This window comes from Garra rufa, chromosome 4 (genome assembly GCF_049309525.1).
Source record: "Garra rufa chromosome 4, GarRuf1.0, whole genome shotgun sequence".
NCBI lineage: Eukaryota > Metazoa > Chordata > Actinopteri > Cypriniformes > Cyprinidae > Garra > Garra rufa.
This window is the reverse complement of record NC_133364.1, coordinates 6,736,792-6,753,696: the sequence shown is the minus strand read 5'-3', so window position 1 is coordinate 6,753,696 and position 16,905 is coordinate 6,736,792. Positions and strand designations below refer to the sequence as shown.

At 31.8% G+C, this 16,905-nt stretch overlaps 1 protein-coding gene across 1 annotated transcript in view; it reads left to right on the top strand.

Moving 5' to 3' along the window:
* ptprz1b (protein tyrosine phosphatase receptor type Z1b) overlaps positions 1–16,905 on the top strand; it is a 40,436-nt gene that overhangs the window by 13,770 nt on the left and 9,761 nt on the right. The window contains exons 12-24 of the mRNA XM_073838479.1: positions 310–314; positions 873–1,052; positions 1,519–1,670; positions 1,746–1,841; positions 1,924–1,990; positions 2,085–2,242; positions 6,382–6,532; positions 8,367–8,551; positions 8,701–8,827; positions 10,120–10,172; positions 10,262–10,769; positions 15,257–15,407; positions 15,605–15,696. Of these exons, the coding sequence (XP_073694580.1) occupies positions 310–314; positions 873–1,052; positions 1,519–1,670; positions 1,746–1,841; positions 1,924–1,990; positions 2,085–2,242; positions 6,382–6,532; positions 8,367–8,551; positions 8,701–8,827; positions 10,120–10,172; positions 10,262–10,769; positions 15,257–15,407; positions 15,605–15,696 (1,925 nt within the window). The remainder of the gene's footprint in view (positions 1–309; positions 315–872; positions 1,053–1,518; positions 1,671–1,745; positions 1,842–1,923; positions 1,991–2,084; positions 2,243–6,381; positions 6,533–8,366; positions 8,552–8,700; positions 8,828–10,119; positions 10,173–10,261; positions 10,770–15,256; positions 15,408–15,604; positions 15,697–16,905) is intronic.

Genomic DNA, 16,905 nt, shown 5'->3' with positions numbered 1-16,905 from the left:
TTTGGCTCTCATTTTGTATTATTTGAGTGTTCACCATCTAAAAATGTATTTTTTATTTTTATTTTTTCTGATAGCTTTGTATATTATATTATATTATATTATAATATATTACTTAAAATATTTAATAAATGTTTAAAATATTGTAAATATTTTAAATATTTAAAAAATATATATTATTAAAAATATTGTAAAATATAAAATGCTAAATTATTTAATACTGTTTAATAACGTTATTTTTTATTAAAATGATTTTTGTGGATAGCTGCTCTTTTTTGTATTCATAACACTATTTTTATAGCATTTTTATAGTTCTTGTATAATTTATTCTTGATTTTTTCATTTACTTTGTATTCTTTTGAATATTTGAGTGTTTACCATTAGACATTAGAAGATTTTTTATGAATAGCTGCTCTTTGTGTATAATTTATATATGATTCTATGATATTATTTATTTATTAATTATTATAAACTAATTTATTATTTAGTTTTAATATTTAAAGTTTTTTTTATCAATTTTATATTTTTGTATATTTTCTAGTGCAGTTTTGATTTCATATTAACTGAGGAACTATATGCAATATTTTCGCTTTTATATTATAATATATACATATACATATACATATACATACAATAATTAAACTAAAAGATAATTTAAAAGGTTCAAAGACAAAAATAGTGACCAGTTATAGCACCTTCACCTTATACGTTCACATAAATTACCTAAAAAATCTATATAAAGTCAGATGAATATCTTTACCTTATCTGCTGCAAGATTGTTGTCTGACAAATTGCTTTTGTAAGCTGCTTTGGATAAAAATGTCTGCTCTTATTAAGATGATTCCCTTCTTTTATCACACCCTTATTCCTCACAGGGGCTCTGAATCAAAAGCACTGGGCGAAGAAATATCCGGTGTGTGGCAATGCCAGACAGTCTCCCATTGACATCAGTGAGGAGTTCACGCAGGTCAGGGTTCAATACCAGTATCTGCAGCTGGAGAACTGGGAACAACCAACCTCAGAATCCACTACCATCACCAACGATGGCAAAACAGGTGTGTGGCGTTTCCATATTGCAGATAAAACGTGTCTGGCATTTGAATTCACTCTTTTAACCGGCACTCAGTGAAATTACACTGACATATTAACTCCCCAGAGCGATGGCCTGCGATGAATGCAATTACAACCTGAGATTAATCACTGGCAGACTAATGGAGCCGCTGAAGAATAAAATCTACTGCCGTTTCTCTCTCATACCTGTGAATGGCAGCTGGTCGTATTTTAGGCGGTCTGTGCTTTAACAGGAGTGCAGAAGAAAAGCTGGCGCACAATCTTTTGTTCTGATTTGACACTGTGAGAATGACAGATGATTCCAGCACAAAAGGCAAAGCTTAAATTGAATCTTTTAACAGAGATGAAAGCCGAAATATGAAATATGAGCAATTAGGCGTGCTGAATGAAGAACACAATTGCGCGTCAAGCGGTCATTGAGTTTGTGTGTGTGTGTATCGTGTTTCCCAGTGGTAATCAGTCTGAACGGTCAGTACTTCATAAGCGGAGGTGGGCTCAGATCCAGGTTTAAAGTGGGCAGGATCACGTTCCACTGGGGCCGATGTAACGCCACTTCAGACGGATCTGAACACAGTCTCAACGGAAACAGGTTCCCCCTGGAGGTAAAGTTATAATAAGAGAATAAAATGTGAGTTCATGTTGACTTTAGGTTACAATTGTGTGTCTCTGTTTTACAGATGCAGATCTATTGCTTTGATGACGAGGAGTTTGAATCCATAGACGAGGCCATAGGTAGCGGAGGAAAGATTGCTGCTGTGGCTGTCCTTTTCGAGGTGACATTTTCACAAACGCATCTGTATATTAATCATCTGCAACCCCTTTATCATAATGACCTACGTTTGGTCCGTTTCTTAGGCCAGCATTGAAGACAACCAGGATTATGCGGCCATCATTGAAGGGGTGAACAGCGTGAGCCGATTTGGTAAATCCCTTTTTTTGTTAAAGATTATATCCACAAAGCTTTTCATTATTTCAAATTGCCATAACACACAAATATGCTTGTGTTTGGTTTTCAGGTAAAAGCAGCCCTCTAGAAGCATTTTCTCTGCTGGCTCTGCTTCCACAGTCCACTGAAAAATACTTCATGTACAATGGGTCACTCACCGCACCGCCCTGCTCTGAGAACGTGGAGTGGATTGTGTTTAAAAACACAGTGGCCATCTCAGAAACACAGGTTAGAACATCTACTATTCTTCTTCTTCCTCCTCCTCCTTTTGTGGGAATTTATGAAATTTGGCACACAGATAAAGGACAGCCTGAACCACTCCAGTTTTAGGGTATCTAATTCAAATCCTTCTTCTTTTTCTTCCTCTTCTTCTCCTCCTCCTTTTTCTTCTTCCTCCACTTTTGAGGCTATGGAAACCCATAGAAATACAAAGTTATGAAATTTGACACACAGATAAAGGACAGCCTGAACATTAACCAAGGCAAATTTGGGGTGTTTACTCAAACCTTCTTCTATCTCCGTCTTGTTCTTGTACTTCTTTCTTCTGCTTTTTCTTCTTCTTCCATTCTTGAGGCTATGGAAACCCATAGAAACATGTGCAGTAAAGTTATGAAATTTGGCACATAGATAAAGGACAGACTGAAAATTAACCATGGCAAATTTGAGGGCAAATTTTGAGTCTATGGAAACCCATAGAAGCGTTTGTTAGAAAGTTTGAAAGTTAGAAAAATTTACACTCATGTTTATGCCAGTAACTTATGATTGCACCATATGACGTCATTTCCTGTCATAACATTTTTCTCGTTTTAAATTTACTGAAAAATATAACTTGTCCTAGACGGTTTGCCTAATTTTCACTAAAATTGTTTCAGATCATTTTCAGACCATCATGGCAAAAAGGTTCTGCCAAGAAACATTCTTGTATAAGTCATTGTCAAATTTCATGGCATGATGCCGAACTGGGGCTGTATTTTCTTCTTCTTCCATTTCTGTTGTTGAGTCTATGGAACCCTATAGAACGGCTTGCAGGAAAGTTATGAAATTTGGTAAACAGATAGAGAACAGTCTGTTCATTAACCACAACAAATTTGGAGTCTCTAACTCAAACCCTTTAGCGTTAACAACAGCTCAAATTTGCAGTCACGTTTATGCTTATATGCTTAAAACTAAATTCATTTTGAAGACCTACTTTTTTGACCTCGTCCTAGACAGTTTGTCTGACTTTCACCGAAATTGTCTCAGATCATCTTTAGGCCATGCTGGTAACAAGTGTTTAAAAGCTTTTTGATAGATCAAACCATTCTCATGTAACTTATTAAATTTGATGGCATGATTTGAGACTGTATTTTCTTCTTTTGACATTTCTTCTATTGAGTCTAGGAAATCTCATTAAACCCGTTGTAAGAAAGTTATTGAATTTGGCACACTGATAGAGGACAGTCTGAACATTAACCACAGCAAATTTGGAGTCTCTAACTCAAGCCCTCTAGCGCCATCAACATTTCAAAGTTGCACCCACGTTTATGCTAGTAACTTTTGAACCGTAAAGGAAACAAAATTCTCGAACACAAACAGAACACAGTTTTCACCAAAATTGACTTGTCAGATTTTTACCAAAATTGTCTCAGATCACCTTCAGACCATGCTGGCAAAAAGTTATTAAAAGATTTTTGATAGAACAAACCATTCTCATATGGCATGATGCTAAAATGGATGTGTGGGTGTATTTGCCGCCTTCTTCTGTTTCTGCTTTTGAGTCTATGAAAGCCCATTAAACTGCTTACATGAAAGTTATGAAATTTGGCACACAGATACAGGACAGTCTGAAAATTACCCACAGCCAATCTAGAGTCTGTGACTCAAACTCTCTAGCACCACAAACATCTCAAATTTGCACTCACATAGCTTTTGAACTGTAAGAGCTAGAAACAAAATACTTTTTTGAAAACCTACTTTTTTATACTCCTCCTAGACTGTTTGTCTGATTTTCACCAAAATTGGCTCAGAGAGTCTTCAGACTGTGCCGACCAAAAGTTATGAACAGTTTTTTGATAGATCAAACCATTTTCGTAAAATTTGATGGCAGGATGCCAAACTGGATCTGAGGCTGTATCACTGCAAAACTTTGACATATTGACAGCAAACACTGTCCCCACCAGCAATTACATCCAATTAAAAGGGACTGTATTTATGGGCTTTTAACTATTTTGCTTAAAGTCATCTTTAAATGTCTTTGATTACTAATTTTTGCGGTTCCTTCCAAGCTTAGCTCCTCATTTTGCTTCTGTTGTCCTCCTGGCCCTTTAATTCCTGCTTTCAGCTGTATTTATTAGTTAAATTTTCTGTGTAACACATTGTTTGCCTGAATAAAGTCAGATTTATCTCTTGAAAATCAGGCTAGTGGTAAGTTTGGGGTCAGTTTTGCAGCCGCTGGCACTATTGTGTTTGTGTGTGTGTGAGAGAAAAACCACTCTCCTAAAAATGTAGCATGGTGAGTTCATCCCTCACAGCCCCTTTAGCTATTCTTGAGCAAACGGAGGCGTGTGCATTAATATTTCAGCTGGCCACAGCCTGACGTGTGGATCAGAGATAAGCTCTCGATGTCAGCGACACAACTTTGCCTCTCTTATCCAGCTCAGTTCTAAGACACGAGGAGGTTTTTTGTCATGCGGCTGTGTTGCTATTTTTTCTTTGCCCCCTGTGCCTGATCCACTTAAAGCACAGACTGTTTCTTGAGCATGAAATTTTGATGTGGCGAAGTAGAGGCATGCTGAAGTAAAGCTGATGAATCTTTAGCGCTGGTTCATTGTCGAGTCTGATCTCATTACTGACCCGAAACTGCATAAATTTACTCATGCATATAAAGCTGTTCACACTCATTTATCTTGATTTCAATTTAAAAGCAATCAATATAAACTGAAAATATAAATAAACTTGTTAGTAATATTTAGTTGTGCAAGCTGATCCTGATACATGCTCTTTTATTTTTGCATGGTGATATTTGTTGTATAATGTTCTGTCTTTTTGCACATAAAAATAAAAATGTATGTATGCATGCATGCATAGTAGTTTGGTCATACTAACTTAGTTACTATAGTCAAACTAAACTAGCAAGTGAGATTATGTTCAGTCAACCAGTCATCATCCAAAAACAAAGTGTTTATTTTGCCATAATGATTAGCTAACTGTACATTGTTCCTTATGTATTTGATTCTTTTCTTTTATATACTTTGTTTGCTTATTTATGTTTTCCATGCATATTTTATTTCACTTAATTTTATTTAAAAAATATTTAGTAAATAATTTTTAAATAATTTTTATTATTTAAAATTACAAAAAAAATATTATTGTGAAACTATTATATAACGTAACTATTTAATGAATGTAACTGTTTCTTTTAAATAAAATTTATATAATGTATATAAATTATTTTTTATTTTTTTATAAAATGTAACAATTTTTAATGAATGTTACTAAACTATATATCATTTGTACATATTTTATATGATCAATATAAAATATTTTGATGATCTTACATTGTATGAAATTTTTATTTTATTTTTATTTAATATTATTTAATAATATATTTTATTTTTTACATAATATATTATATATGTGTTATTATTTATCTTCTTTATATATTTTTGGTTTATTGTTTTATATTTTTAGTTATCCTATTTATATTTTAAGAAAAATTTAAAAAAAATCAATACATTTTATTTTACTGTGAAAATATTTTGTAAAATTTTTTTACAAATATTTAGCAACATGTAACTATATTTTTAAAAGAATTTAAATCATTTTTTAACTTCATTATTGATTATATTATTACAAATTTTATTGATTTATATATTTTATGAAAAAATAAAAAGTTGTATATATTTTATTTTTAATTTCATATTATTTTAAAACAATTTTTTACTAAATTTAACAATTTAATTATTTTAACTAAAAAATTATCTTTTTTATGTATTTTATGTTTATTGGTTATATTTCCTGTGATTCTATATATTTTATTTAAAAATAAATTAGTATGTATTTTATTTTTATATCATTGTAAAACTATTATAAAAAATATAACTATTTTTATCTCCTTCATATATTTTATGTTTCTTGATTTATATTTTCATTGATTCTATTTGTTTTTAAGTAAGTATTTATTAATTTTTTCCCCCAATATTTTTACTAAATTAATCATTTTCTTTATGTTTATTAATTATATTTTCATATTTTGCATAAAGAATGTATGTATTTTATTTTTATTTAATATTATTTAAAAAATATTTGACACAATGTTATTATACTGCTTATAAATGTGACCATTATTGTAATGAAACTGAGCACTGTGTTTCGTTGTGTGTTTGTAGCTGGAGGTGTTCTGTGAGGTGATGACCTTACAGCAGGCCGGATATGTTATGCTGACCGACTACCTGCAGAATAACTACAGGGAACAACAGCAGCAGTTCATGGGACAGGTGTTCTCATCCTACACGGGCACAGAGGAAGTTCCTGCACCCAGTATGCAAACCACACACACACACACACAAACACACACTCATATAAAATAATGATCAGAGAGGAGCGGAGGTCAAACCAAGCATCCTCCTCTGACCGTGGACACACATGCGTTGCGCTTTTTAAAATCCTGCAGCGAGTGAGTGTTGCTAGGTAACCCCATTTTGGCGCTTTTCCAAGAAAACAAATGTAACAATTCAGTTTCAAAACAGAGTTGATTTAGAAGCAATTTTGTAAGGTATTGCTGTTCGACTGAAGTTACGGCTGCTTATTACAATGAGCTGTTCTGCTCTATCTGTATATTCAATATAACACACCGTCTAATATCTTATTGCTTGATCTTGCTTTCCCTCCAAGAAATTAGGGTACAGTTTTTTTTAAACATATTTAACAAAGTGTACCTATACTTTTTAATGAATTTAAGTATTTTAAAAATCTTTTGTAATCCTGCTCATGTTTTATTGTTTTTTAAATATTTTATTTTAATTTAAGATTATTTTAAAAAATTTTAAAAATGTAATTTGAATTTTTAAGTAATTTTTATTAAATTGTTTTTCTTCTTAACTTTATTTTAATTTAATATTATTTAGAAAATATTTTGTCAAAATGTAACTATAATTTTTAATCAAGTTTTGCAAAATTATTTATCTTCTTTATATTTACTGGATTATATTTTCACTGATCCTAATTAAATACAAAATTATTTTATTTTAGATTATTTTGAAAATATGTGTAACTATAATTTTTTTTAGCAAGTTTTGCTATTTATCTTCTTTATATATTTTGTTTATTGATTATATTTGTAATGATCCTATTTGTGCTTTATGAAAAAATAAAACTTTGTATACATTTTATTGTCATTTAATAATATTTTGAAAACACTTTGTCAAAATCTAACTATAATTTTTAATCATATTTTACAAAATTGTTTATCTTCTCTCTCTCTCTCTCTCTCTCTCTCTCTATATATATATATATATATATATATATATTTATATATATATATATATTTATATATATATATATAGAGAGAGAGAGAGAGAGAGAGTTTATTAAATATATCGTATTATTTATTTTATGAAAATATCTATATTTTTATATTTTTTATATTTTCTCTTTATTATATTTGAAAATATATTAATATATTTTATTAAAATAAATCTAGAATTTTTAATCATTTTTATTTTATTTTATTATTTTTTGTATTGATTTTTTTAGTGATCCTCTTTGTTTTATTAAAAATATTTTATTTTATTTTGACAATATTTTGTTAAAATTATTTAATTTTAGTTATTAATCTGTTCATTAAAGTTATTACTCTGCCTTATATATATTTTGTTTACTGATTATTTTTTCAGTGATCCTAATTATGTTTTATGAAAAAATAAACATTTGCATATATTTTAATTTAATATTATTTAAAAAATATTTTGTCAAAAATGTATTAGTATCAATTAAAAAAAATCTTTATATATTTTATGTTTATTTATTATATTTTCAATTATCCTCTTTATGTTTTAAATACAATCTACATATCTTATTTGTATTTAATATTATTTTTTTAAAATAATTTAGCATTAATACTTTTAATGAATTGCACTAAATTATGTATCTTTTGTATATATATTTTATGGGTTGTATAGAGAAAAAAAAGGTTTCTTTCATTTTTATTTAATATTGTTTAATAATTTATAAATATATCTTAGTAAATGAAACTTTACTGTTTATATAATTATTTTCTTGTATTCATTATTTATTTAAGATTCTATAATTGTAATAAAACTGTACACAAATTTCTGAGTTTTAACAGTAATTTGTATCTCTTTTCTGTGTTTAGTGTGCAGCTCTGAACCGCAGAACGTCCAGGCGGACTCTCAGAACTACACTGGGATGGTGGTGACGTGGGAAAGGCCGCGGGCCGTCTATGACACCACCATTGAGCGCTACTCCGTCACCTACCAGAGACTGCAGGGCAGAGACCCGCCAAAACAACAGTATCTCACAGACGGAGACCAGGATGTGGTGAGCGCTTTTAGACCTGAGCCATGATTAATGAGTGATGAGTGAAGTACAGCAGGGATATTTCACTCAGCGCTGATAGTTCAAGGTTACTCTAGTCCTGATGGTTAGAAACAGGTGTTATGGTGTAATAGTGACTTGTGTTTTTTCAGGGGGCCATTATCCATCGTCTGCTGGCAAACAGTAGTTATGTTGTCCAGGTGGTGGCGCTCTGCACCAACGGCTTGACGGGGAAAATGAGTGATCAGGTTATTGTGGACATGCCTCTCGAAGACCCTGGTAAATATGATTTAGGGAATTTTACAAAAAAGCATAAATGTCATTTTGCACTCCAAATTTTGTTGATTTTTTTTTTTTTTTGTTGAATTATTTTTAACATTTATTTAAGGCGAGACACTGCAGGTGAAGTTATAGTTCTCACCTTACTTACCCAGTTGATTGATTACTTTGATAATTGCAAACATTTTTTGCATTACAAGTTTTCTAAAATGTTAGGTTTATATATGCAAATAAGGCATTATTTAATGAAATATGCACTAATTTGCATGCATTTCTAGTACAAAAATAATAAAGATAATAATAATAATAAAAATGGTTAATATTATAATTATTATTATTATAAATATTATTACTTAGTATTTGTTTACTAAGTTTATTTATTAATAATAATTAAAAAATATGTACTGTGTATAATGTACTGGAATTAATGAAAATAAGAATAAATGATGATGATGATGATGATAATAATAATTATTATTATTATTTAACATTATGTACATAATAATGTTATAATTGAACTTTACAAATGTGCTGTAAATAAGCATCAAAAACTATATTATTTGTTTTACAGAATTTATTAATTATTTTTTGTAGTTATATGTACTGTAATAATGATGCTAATAATTATTAGTAATATATATATATATATATATATATATATATATATATATAATACATATAAAAAATAAAAATAATTATTATTACTTAGTATTTAATTTATTTATTTATAAATAATAATAATCATTTATTAACAATAAAATTCTACTAATAATTATTTATTATTATTTATAAATGTATACATTTATAAATTGTTATTATTTAATAATAATAATAATGATGATAATAATTATAATTATTTTATTATTATTATTAGATATTTTTTATTCCAGTAATCATCAATGTAGTACTTGTTGTACTGAATTTATTTACTAATTATTTGAATAAAAATGTATAATAAAAAAGTAAATAAACATAATAATAAATGTACTGTAATTAATATAACTATTATTATTATTATTAATTCCAGTAATCATTATTTAAAGTACTTGTTGTACTTTATTTATTTTACTAATTATTAAAAAAAGTACTGGAGTGAATATAACGATGTATTATTATTATGATTAATATTATTGCATCTGTTAGTGAGAAATTGGGTGTCAAAAGTGCTTAATTGTCAAGAAATGTTATTCCTTTTTATAAAATGTATACATTTTTTTTTTCTTATTTTGGGGTAAAATATGACACAAGAGGTAATTTGAGGTAATTTACCAATATTTCCTTTAACCCTGCAGTAAATGAGCCTGATCTCTTTGGTGATTTAACAGAATCAGAGGAATATAATGAGGTGAGGATTTTCATGAATAACTAAATCATGAGCATCTTTGTGGTCTTTTATGAGTGTCCTGAATAAAACATGATCTATTTCGTTTTCAGGAAACATCTCCACCTACTTCCAAATCTCCATCCAGCCGAAACCTCATCCGTGATTCCAGCAGTTCCATCTCCATCACCACAGTGACGGACCAACCAGGCTTCCTCTTCCCCGTTATCAGGACGACCCCGATTACAGTCCGACGGAAAAAGACAGAGGAGTCTTCACTGTCATGGTCACCTGAGCAAAACAAGAGCAGAAATGAGACCAAACGGCCGCTCAACAGACTCCTTCCAGAAGAGAGCGGCCACCTTCCTCACGGCAACATGCTGGTGACAGACGTCTACTACGAGGACGTCCCAAACACCAGCACCACAACAACCACACCAGCCCAAAACAATGACCTTCAGGACCAACAAACCTCAACCATGACAGCCAAAATTGTAACCACCACTTCTAAACCTTCAGAAAACGCAACCTCAGAGGCTAATTCTAGCACTGCCACCACTAGATCAGCTATTTCGGCATCTATGAAGATCATTTCTCAGACCACTCAGCCTCTGTTTAACGGTAAGACGGTCTTTTTTGGGGTGTTTTCTCAATCAAAACCTCACTAAATGCTAACCTGCTTGCAGGGAGATGTTGGAAATGACTAGTGGTTAGGCTAACAATAGTACAGTAGTCGGGTAGTTTGGTGATTACAGTGTTTCCCAACCATTTTCATCTTAAGAACTCCGTGAAAAAGAAGTACACTTTAGCATACTTAAAGAGATAGTTCATCCAAAAGTTAAAATTACCCCATGATTTACTCACCCTCAAGCCATCCTAGATGTATGCTGTATGACTTTCTTCTTTTAGATGAATACTATCAGAGTTATATTAAAAAATGTCCTGCTCTTCCAAGGTTTATAATGGCAGTGAATGGGTGTTGAGATTTTGAAGTCCAATAAAGTGCATAAATCCATCATAAAAAGCACTCCACACAACTCCAGGGGGTTGATAAAGGTCTTCTGAAGCGAATCGATGTGTTTGTGTAAGAAAAATATCCATATTTAACACTTTATAAACCATAATCTCTAGTTTCTGCTGTCATATGCACGTACAGAAGAGAGAGGCGTTTCAGCAGATGACGTAGGGCGCATACGTACTTAAAGGGATAGTTCACCCAAAAATGATAATTGCGACATGATTTAGTCACCCTCAATCCATCCGAGATGCATATGACTTTCTTCTTTCAGATCAATACAAATCTGAGTTATATTAATAAATGTCCTGGCTCTTTCAAGGTTTATAATGTGAGTGAATGGGTGTTGAGATTTTGAAGTCCAAAAAAGTGCATAAATCCATCATAAGTGCTCCACACAGCTCCGGAGGGTTAATAAAGGCTTTCTGAAGTGAATTGATGCAATTTTGTAAGAAAAATGTCCATATTTAAAACTTTCTAAAGCACAATCTCTAGCTTCCGCTGTTGTATGCACGTTCACAAGAGAGAGAGGCGTTTCAGCAGATGACGTAGGACATAGATGCACTTAAAGGGATAGTTCACCCAAAAATGAAAGTTACCCCATGATGTATTCAGCTCAAGCCATCCTAGATGTATATGACTTTCTTCTTTCAGATGAATACAATCGGAGTTATATTTAAAAATGTCCTGGCTCTTCCAAGCTTTATAATGGCAGTAAATGGGTGTTGAGATTTTGAAGTCCAAAAAAGTAGATAAATCCATCATAAAAAGTGCTCCACACAGCTTCAGAGGGTTAATAAAGGCCTTCTGATGTGAATTGATGTGTTTGTGTAAGAAAAATATTCATATTTAAAAACCATAATGTCTAGCTTCTCTTAACTGTTCACTCTTCCAAGCTTTATAATCAGAGTTGCCAGGTTACCACAACAAAACCCCGCCAACTGGCACTCAAAACTAATCCAAAACTATAAAAGTCGCGTTTTCAGGGGGGTCACCCTGTATTTTGATTAGGTTACCCTGGTAAATTCGTATTCCAGGGTCTAAATATAACGTTATTGGGGTCGCTTCAACCCGTGGACATGAATAACAACCCACGGCAACAGTGTTAAAGTAGCCCAATTTTTTGCAACTTGGCAGCACTGTTTATAATGCCAGTGAATGGGTGCTGAGATTTTGAGGTCCCAAAAACTGCATTAATCCATCATAAAAAGCACTCCACATGACTCCAGATGGTTGATAAAGCCTTCTGAAGCGAATCGATGTGTTTTTGTAAGAAAAATATCCATATTTAATACTTTATAAGCCGTAATCTCTAGTTTCCGTTAACTGTTGTAAGCGCGAATGTGCAGATGTAGGTGTAGCATAAGCTCTGGTGAGAAGTGACGAACACGGAAGTTCAGAGAAGAGACCAAAACAAAACACCAGTCACAAATTTGGAGTACAAAATTAGGATTTATTAAGAAAAAATACTGGAGGATTTCGATGTAAGCCAGGAGGAGACTGGTTTTCCTTTGCTGTAAACAAAACTTGGTTCTTAAGAGTCTGGCATATTCCCCCCGGAGCTTATGCTATGTTTTAAATATTGATATTTTTCTTACACAAACACATAAATTCTGCTCAGAAGGCTTTTATTTGCCACTCGGAGCTCTGTGGTGTAATTTTTATGACGGTTTTATGCACTTTATTGGACTTCAAAATCTCAACACCCATACACTGCCATTATTAAGCTTGGAAGAACCAGGACATTTTTAATATAACTTTGTATTCATCTGAAAGAAGAAAGTCATATACACCTAGATTGGCTTGAGGGTGAGTTATGCATGGGCTAATTTTCATTTTTTTTTGGAAAAAAAAAATAGTTTTTTATATGTTTTGACAATAATAATATTCCAAACTTTCTCTAAAGGTGAATTTATTTTAAGATGAAACCCAAAAGAGACGTTTCACAAACAAAGTCTTTTTTAACTACCAAAGAAGCTCAATAACTATATGTGTGGAAATATATCACCTGCAATCAAATACAGTGCCACTTGTGCAAATTTTAATGCAAAATTACATCTAATAGCTAACAAAAACATACAAGTTTAAAAAAGCAAAACCGTCTTTCCGAATCTGCAACACCTAGTTGGGAATCACTGATTTAAAGGGGCAGCACCCAAAAATTATTTGCGTCATCATTTACTCACCCTCAAGTTGTTACAAACCTATATGAGTTTCTTTCTTCTCCTGAACACAAAAGAAGATCATCTGAAGAACGTTGGCAACCATACAGTTGCGGAAGCCATTGACTTCCATAGTATGAAGAAATAACTATGGAAGTCAATGGCTACCGTAAACTGTTTGTTTATTAACATGTTTCAAAATATATTTTTCTGTGTTCGGCATAAGAAAGAAACCCATACAGGTTGTACAGGATATGAACTATCCCTTTAAACTTTCAGAAACGCTTAAGGTGATGGTGGTGCAATTGCTACCATATATATATATGGAAACTTGATTGCCATCTTCTGCCACAAATGCTGGACTCCCTCTTCTCAGCTGTTTTGTTCACTCCTCTGATGTCAAACGTGGTGGTGGTTCTTCTTTTGCTTCTGTGCTTCTTCATCTTGCGCATGGTGATGGCGCCCCCTTGGCGGTGGCTTTAGGTATTGCAAGATAGATGTAGATTAATTCGATACTCCCAAGTGCTTCTTTCCTCCGGCTTTACCATAAACATCTCTTTAGAGGAGATCTGACATCTTAACTCTCCAGAGGTGTTTGTTACAGCCACATCGTTCAGTAATCAGAATGTATCGATGGTTCATGAAGCCACAAATCTCTATGACTCCTCAACCACTATTTTGGAGGAGGGCTCTGCTCAGCTTCCTTCTTCAGGAGAGATCAGTGGATCGGGCTCCACAATCTTCCTGGAGGAGCTCGACCGGGAATGGGAGCTCGACCGAACCCGATCAGCTCTCAAAGACTCCCATCCGAGCTCCAGCGGTAGATCTGAAGATGAAAACAGAGAGGGACTATCCTCTACTTTCTTCTTTGAGAGTGAGCGAGAAGCATCCACCACCGGAGAGCCAGAGAACCAGGCGTTTCTTTCATGGGTGACCTGGTCAGCCGAGTCTGACGCTGGCTCTGGTCAAGGAGGGTCAGTGAGCTCACAAAGCGATGATATTCCAATACAGCTCGTAATTCCTGAACTCGCTATCCGAGAGTCAGAGGAAGACCAGAACGCAGGTAAAACTTGCGAATGATGTCAAGATTTGGAGAATGAAAAACATGACATGTAATTCTTGATTATTTCACAGGGGTTTGATTCACAAAAAATGGAATTGAATCAGAAGTAATTTACTTGAGAATATCACATAAGTTTAAAAGTCTTTTTTTAAGGTTATAAGTTGTTTTATATGATAAATATGACGTACAGCGTTGGGGAAAGTTTGCTTGCTTGTTTGTTTTTAATATAAAAAGTTCTATTTTGGGCAAATTTAAAAGCCTTTTTACACCAAAAGCCTCAGGCTTAGAGAAAAGTAAATTCACATCTGTACAGTAGACCGCAGAAGAAAAAATGTCAGCTCTTCAGCAATAAAAAAAGAAAAACAAATGTTAGATTATCTCGAGTAATTTTTGCTTATTAGTATGGATGAATCTGATCATCGAAGGTCGGCAGCAAATACATTGGTTAATAAAATGGGATTAAATACATAAAGGATATTTGTATTTTTTAACATATTTAATTATTGCAGGTTTGCGTTGAATTTGACTGTTTTTATTCATTTTGATGAATACTGTATGTTTTTTAGTGAGTGAGATGAATTAATGCATGTTCACATTTATTCTAAAACTAAAGTAACATCTTACTCACAATTTCTCTCAACATGGAGAGCTTTTAATCAATAAATGGGGGGAAAAAGTAAATGGTGTTACTTATTTGAAAGAGTAACTCAGATATTTTCTTGTTAATTAAAAAGTAATGCGTTACTTTACTAGTTATTTGGAAAACGTAATATTATTATGTAACGTGCGTTACTTGTAATGCGTTACCCCCAACACTGTAAATATATATTTTTGTATACCAATAAAGTGTACCTTTTTCCATGATCAGAGGCAAGTAACAGCAGTCCGGAGTCTCGTGTTGGGATGGTGGGAGGGACGGAGAAGGAGAAGGAGAAGCGGACGGTTGTTCCTCTGGCTGTGGTTTCCACTCTCACTGTCCTTTGTCTGCTGGTGCTGGTGGGGATTCTCATCTACTGGAGGTATAAGATCTTAACACACATGTCAGGATATCAGTGTTTGCTTTGAGATAACATGTGCCATCTTACGAAAATTTTAGGAGCATTTAATGACTTTTTTGTGGTGCATTTATTCAGATTAAATTCTCTTAATTTTTTTTCTTAATTTTTCTCATAAAGTAAAAAACAAATATTTTAATTCTTCCATTTGTAATTTACAGAAGGTGCTTTCAAACGGCACAGTTTTATGTAGAGGACAACATTTCAGCCCGAGCCATATCGGCCCCATCAACCCCTCTACTTCTGCCTGCAGGTAACAGAAGTTACTTAAATAAAAAGATAATATTTTTTCTTTTATGTCTTACCTTGTTCGTTCGTTCGTTCGTTCGTTCTTTTTTTCTTTAGTTCAAGCCTTATCATTTTTGTTTGTTTCTTTTTATGCCTTATCATTTATTTATTCATGCCTTACTATTTGTTTGTTTTGATGTTTTAATTTCTTGTCATTTGTTTGTTTATTTTCATGTTTTGACATTCATTAGTTTGTTTGTTCATTTCATGCCTGGGAATTTATTTATTTATTTATTATGTGCCTTATCATTTGTTTGTTTGGATGTTTTAATTTCTTGTAATTTATTTGTTTGTTTGTTTGTTTTAATGTTTTGACATTCATTCATTTGTTTGTTCGCTTCATGCCTGGGAATTTTTTTTATTTAATGCCGTTGCATTTATTTATTTATTGTAAGCCTTATTTGTTTGTTTGGATGTTTTATTTTCTTGTAATTTATTTCTTGTCATTCTTGTTATTTTAATGTTTTGACATTCAATAGTTTGTTTCATGGCTTTTTATGTGTGTATGTATTTATTTATTTATTGTATGCCTTATCATTTGTTTATTTGAATGTTTTAATTGTTTTGTTTTCTTGTCATTTATTTATTAGTTTTTTTATTTTCATGTTTTGACATTCATTAGTTTGTTTCATGCATGCATCATTCATTCATTCATTCTTTCTTTCTTTATTATATTTCATGCCTTGTCATTTTCATTTTTTATTTTAATGTAATTTATTTATTTAAATGATTTGACATTTATTTATTGTATGTCTTGTCATTTGTTTGTTTGGGTGCTTCGTCATTTATTTGTTTATTTATTTTCATGTTTTGAAGTACGTTTGTTTGTTCGTTCATTCATTCATTTAATTTCATGCCTTGTCATTTATGTATTTATTTTTGTTTAATTTCATGTCTTAACATTATTTATTTATTTGTTTCATGCCTTGTCAGTTATTTATTTATTTATGTTTATTTTTATGGCTATATTTAGTTAGTTTAGTTATTTATTTTACTGCTTTGTCATTTATTTATTTAATTATTTATTGTGTGCCTTGTCATTTGTTTGTTTTAATTTCTAGTCATTTATTTATTTGTTTGTTTATTTTCATGTCTTGGCATAAATTAATTAATTCATTTATTCCATGCCTTGTCATTTATTTATTTTTATTTATATACTTATTTAATGCCTTAT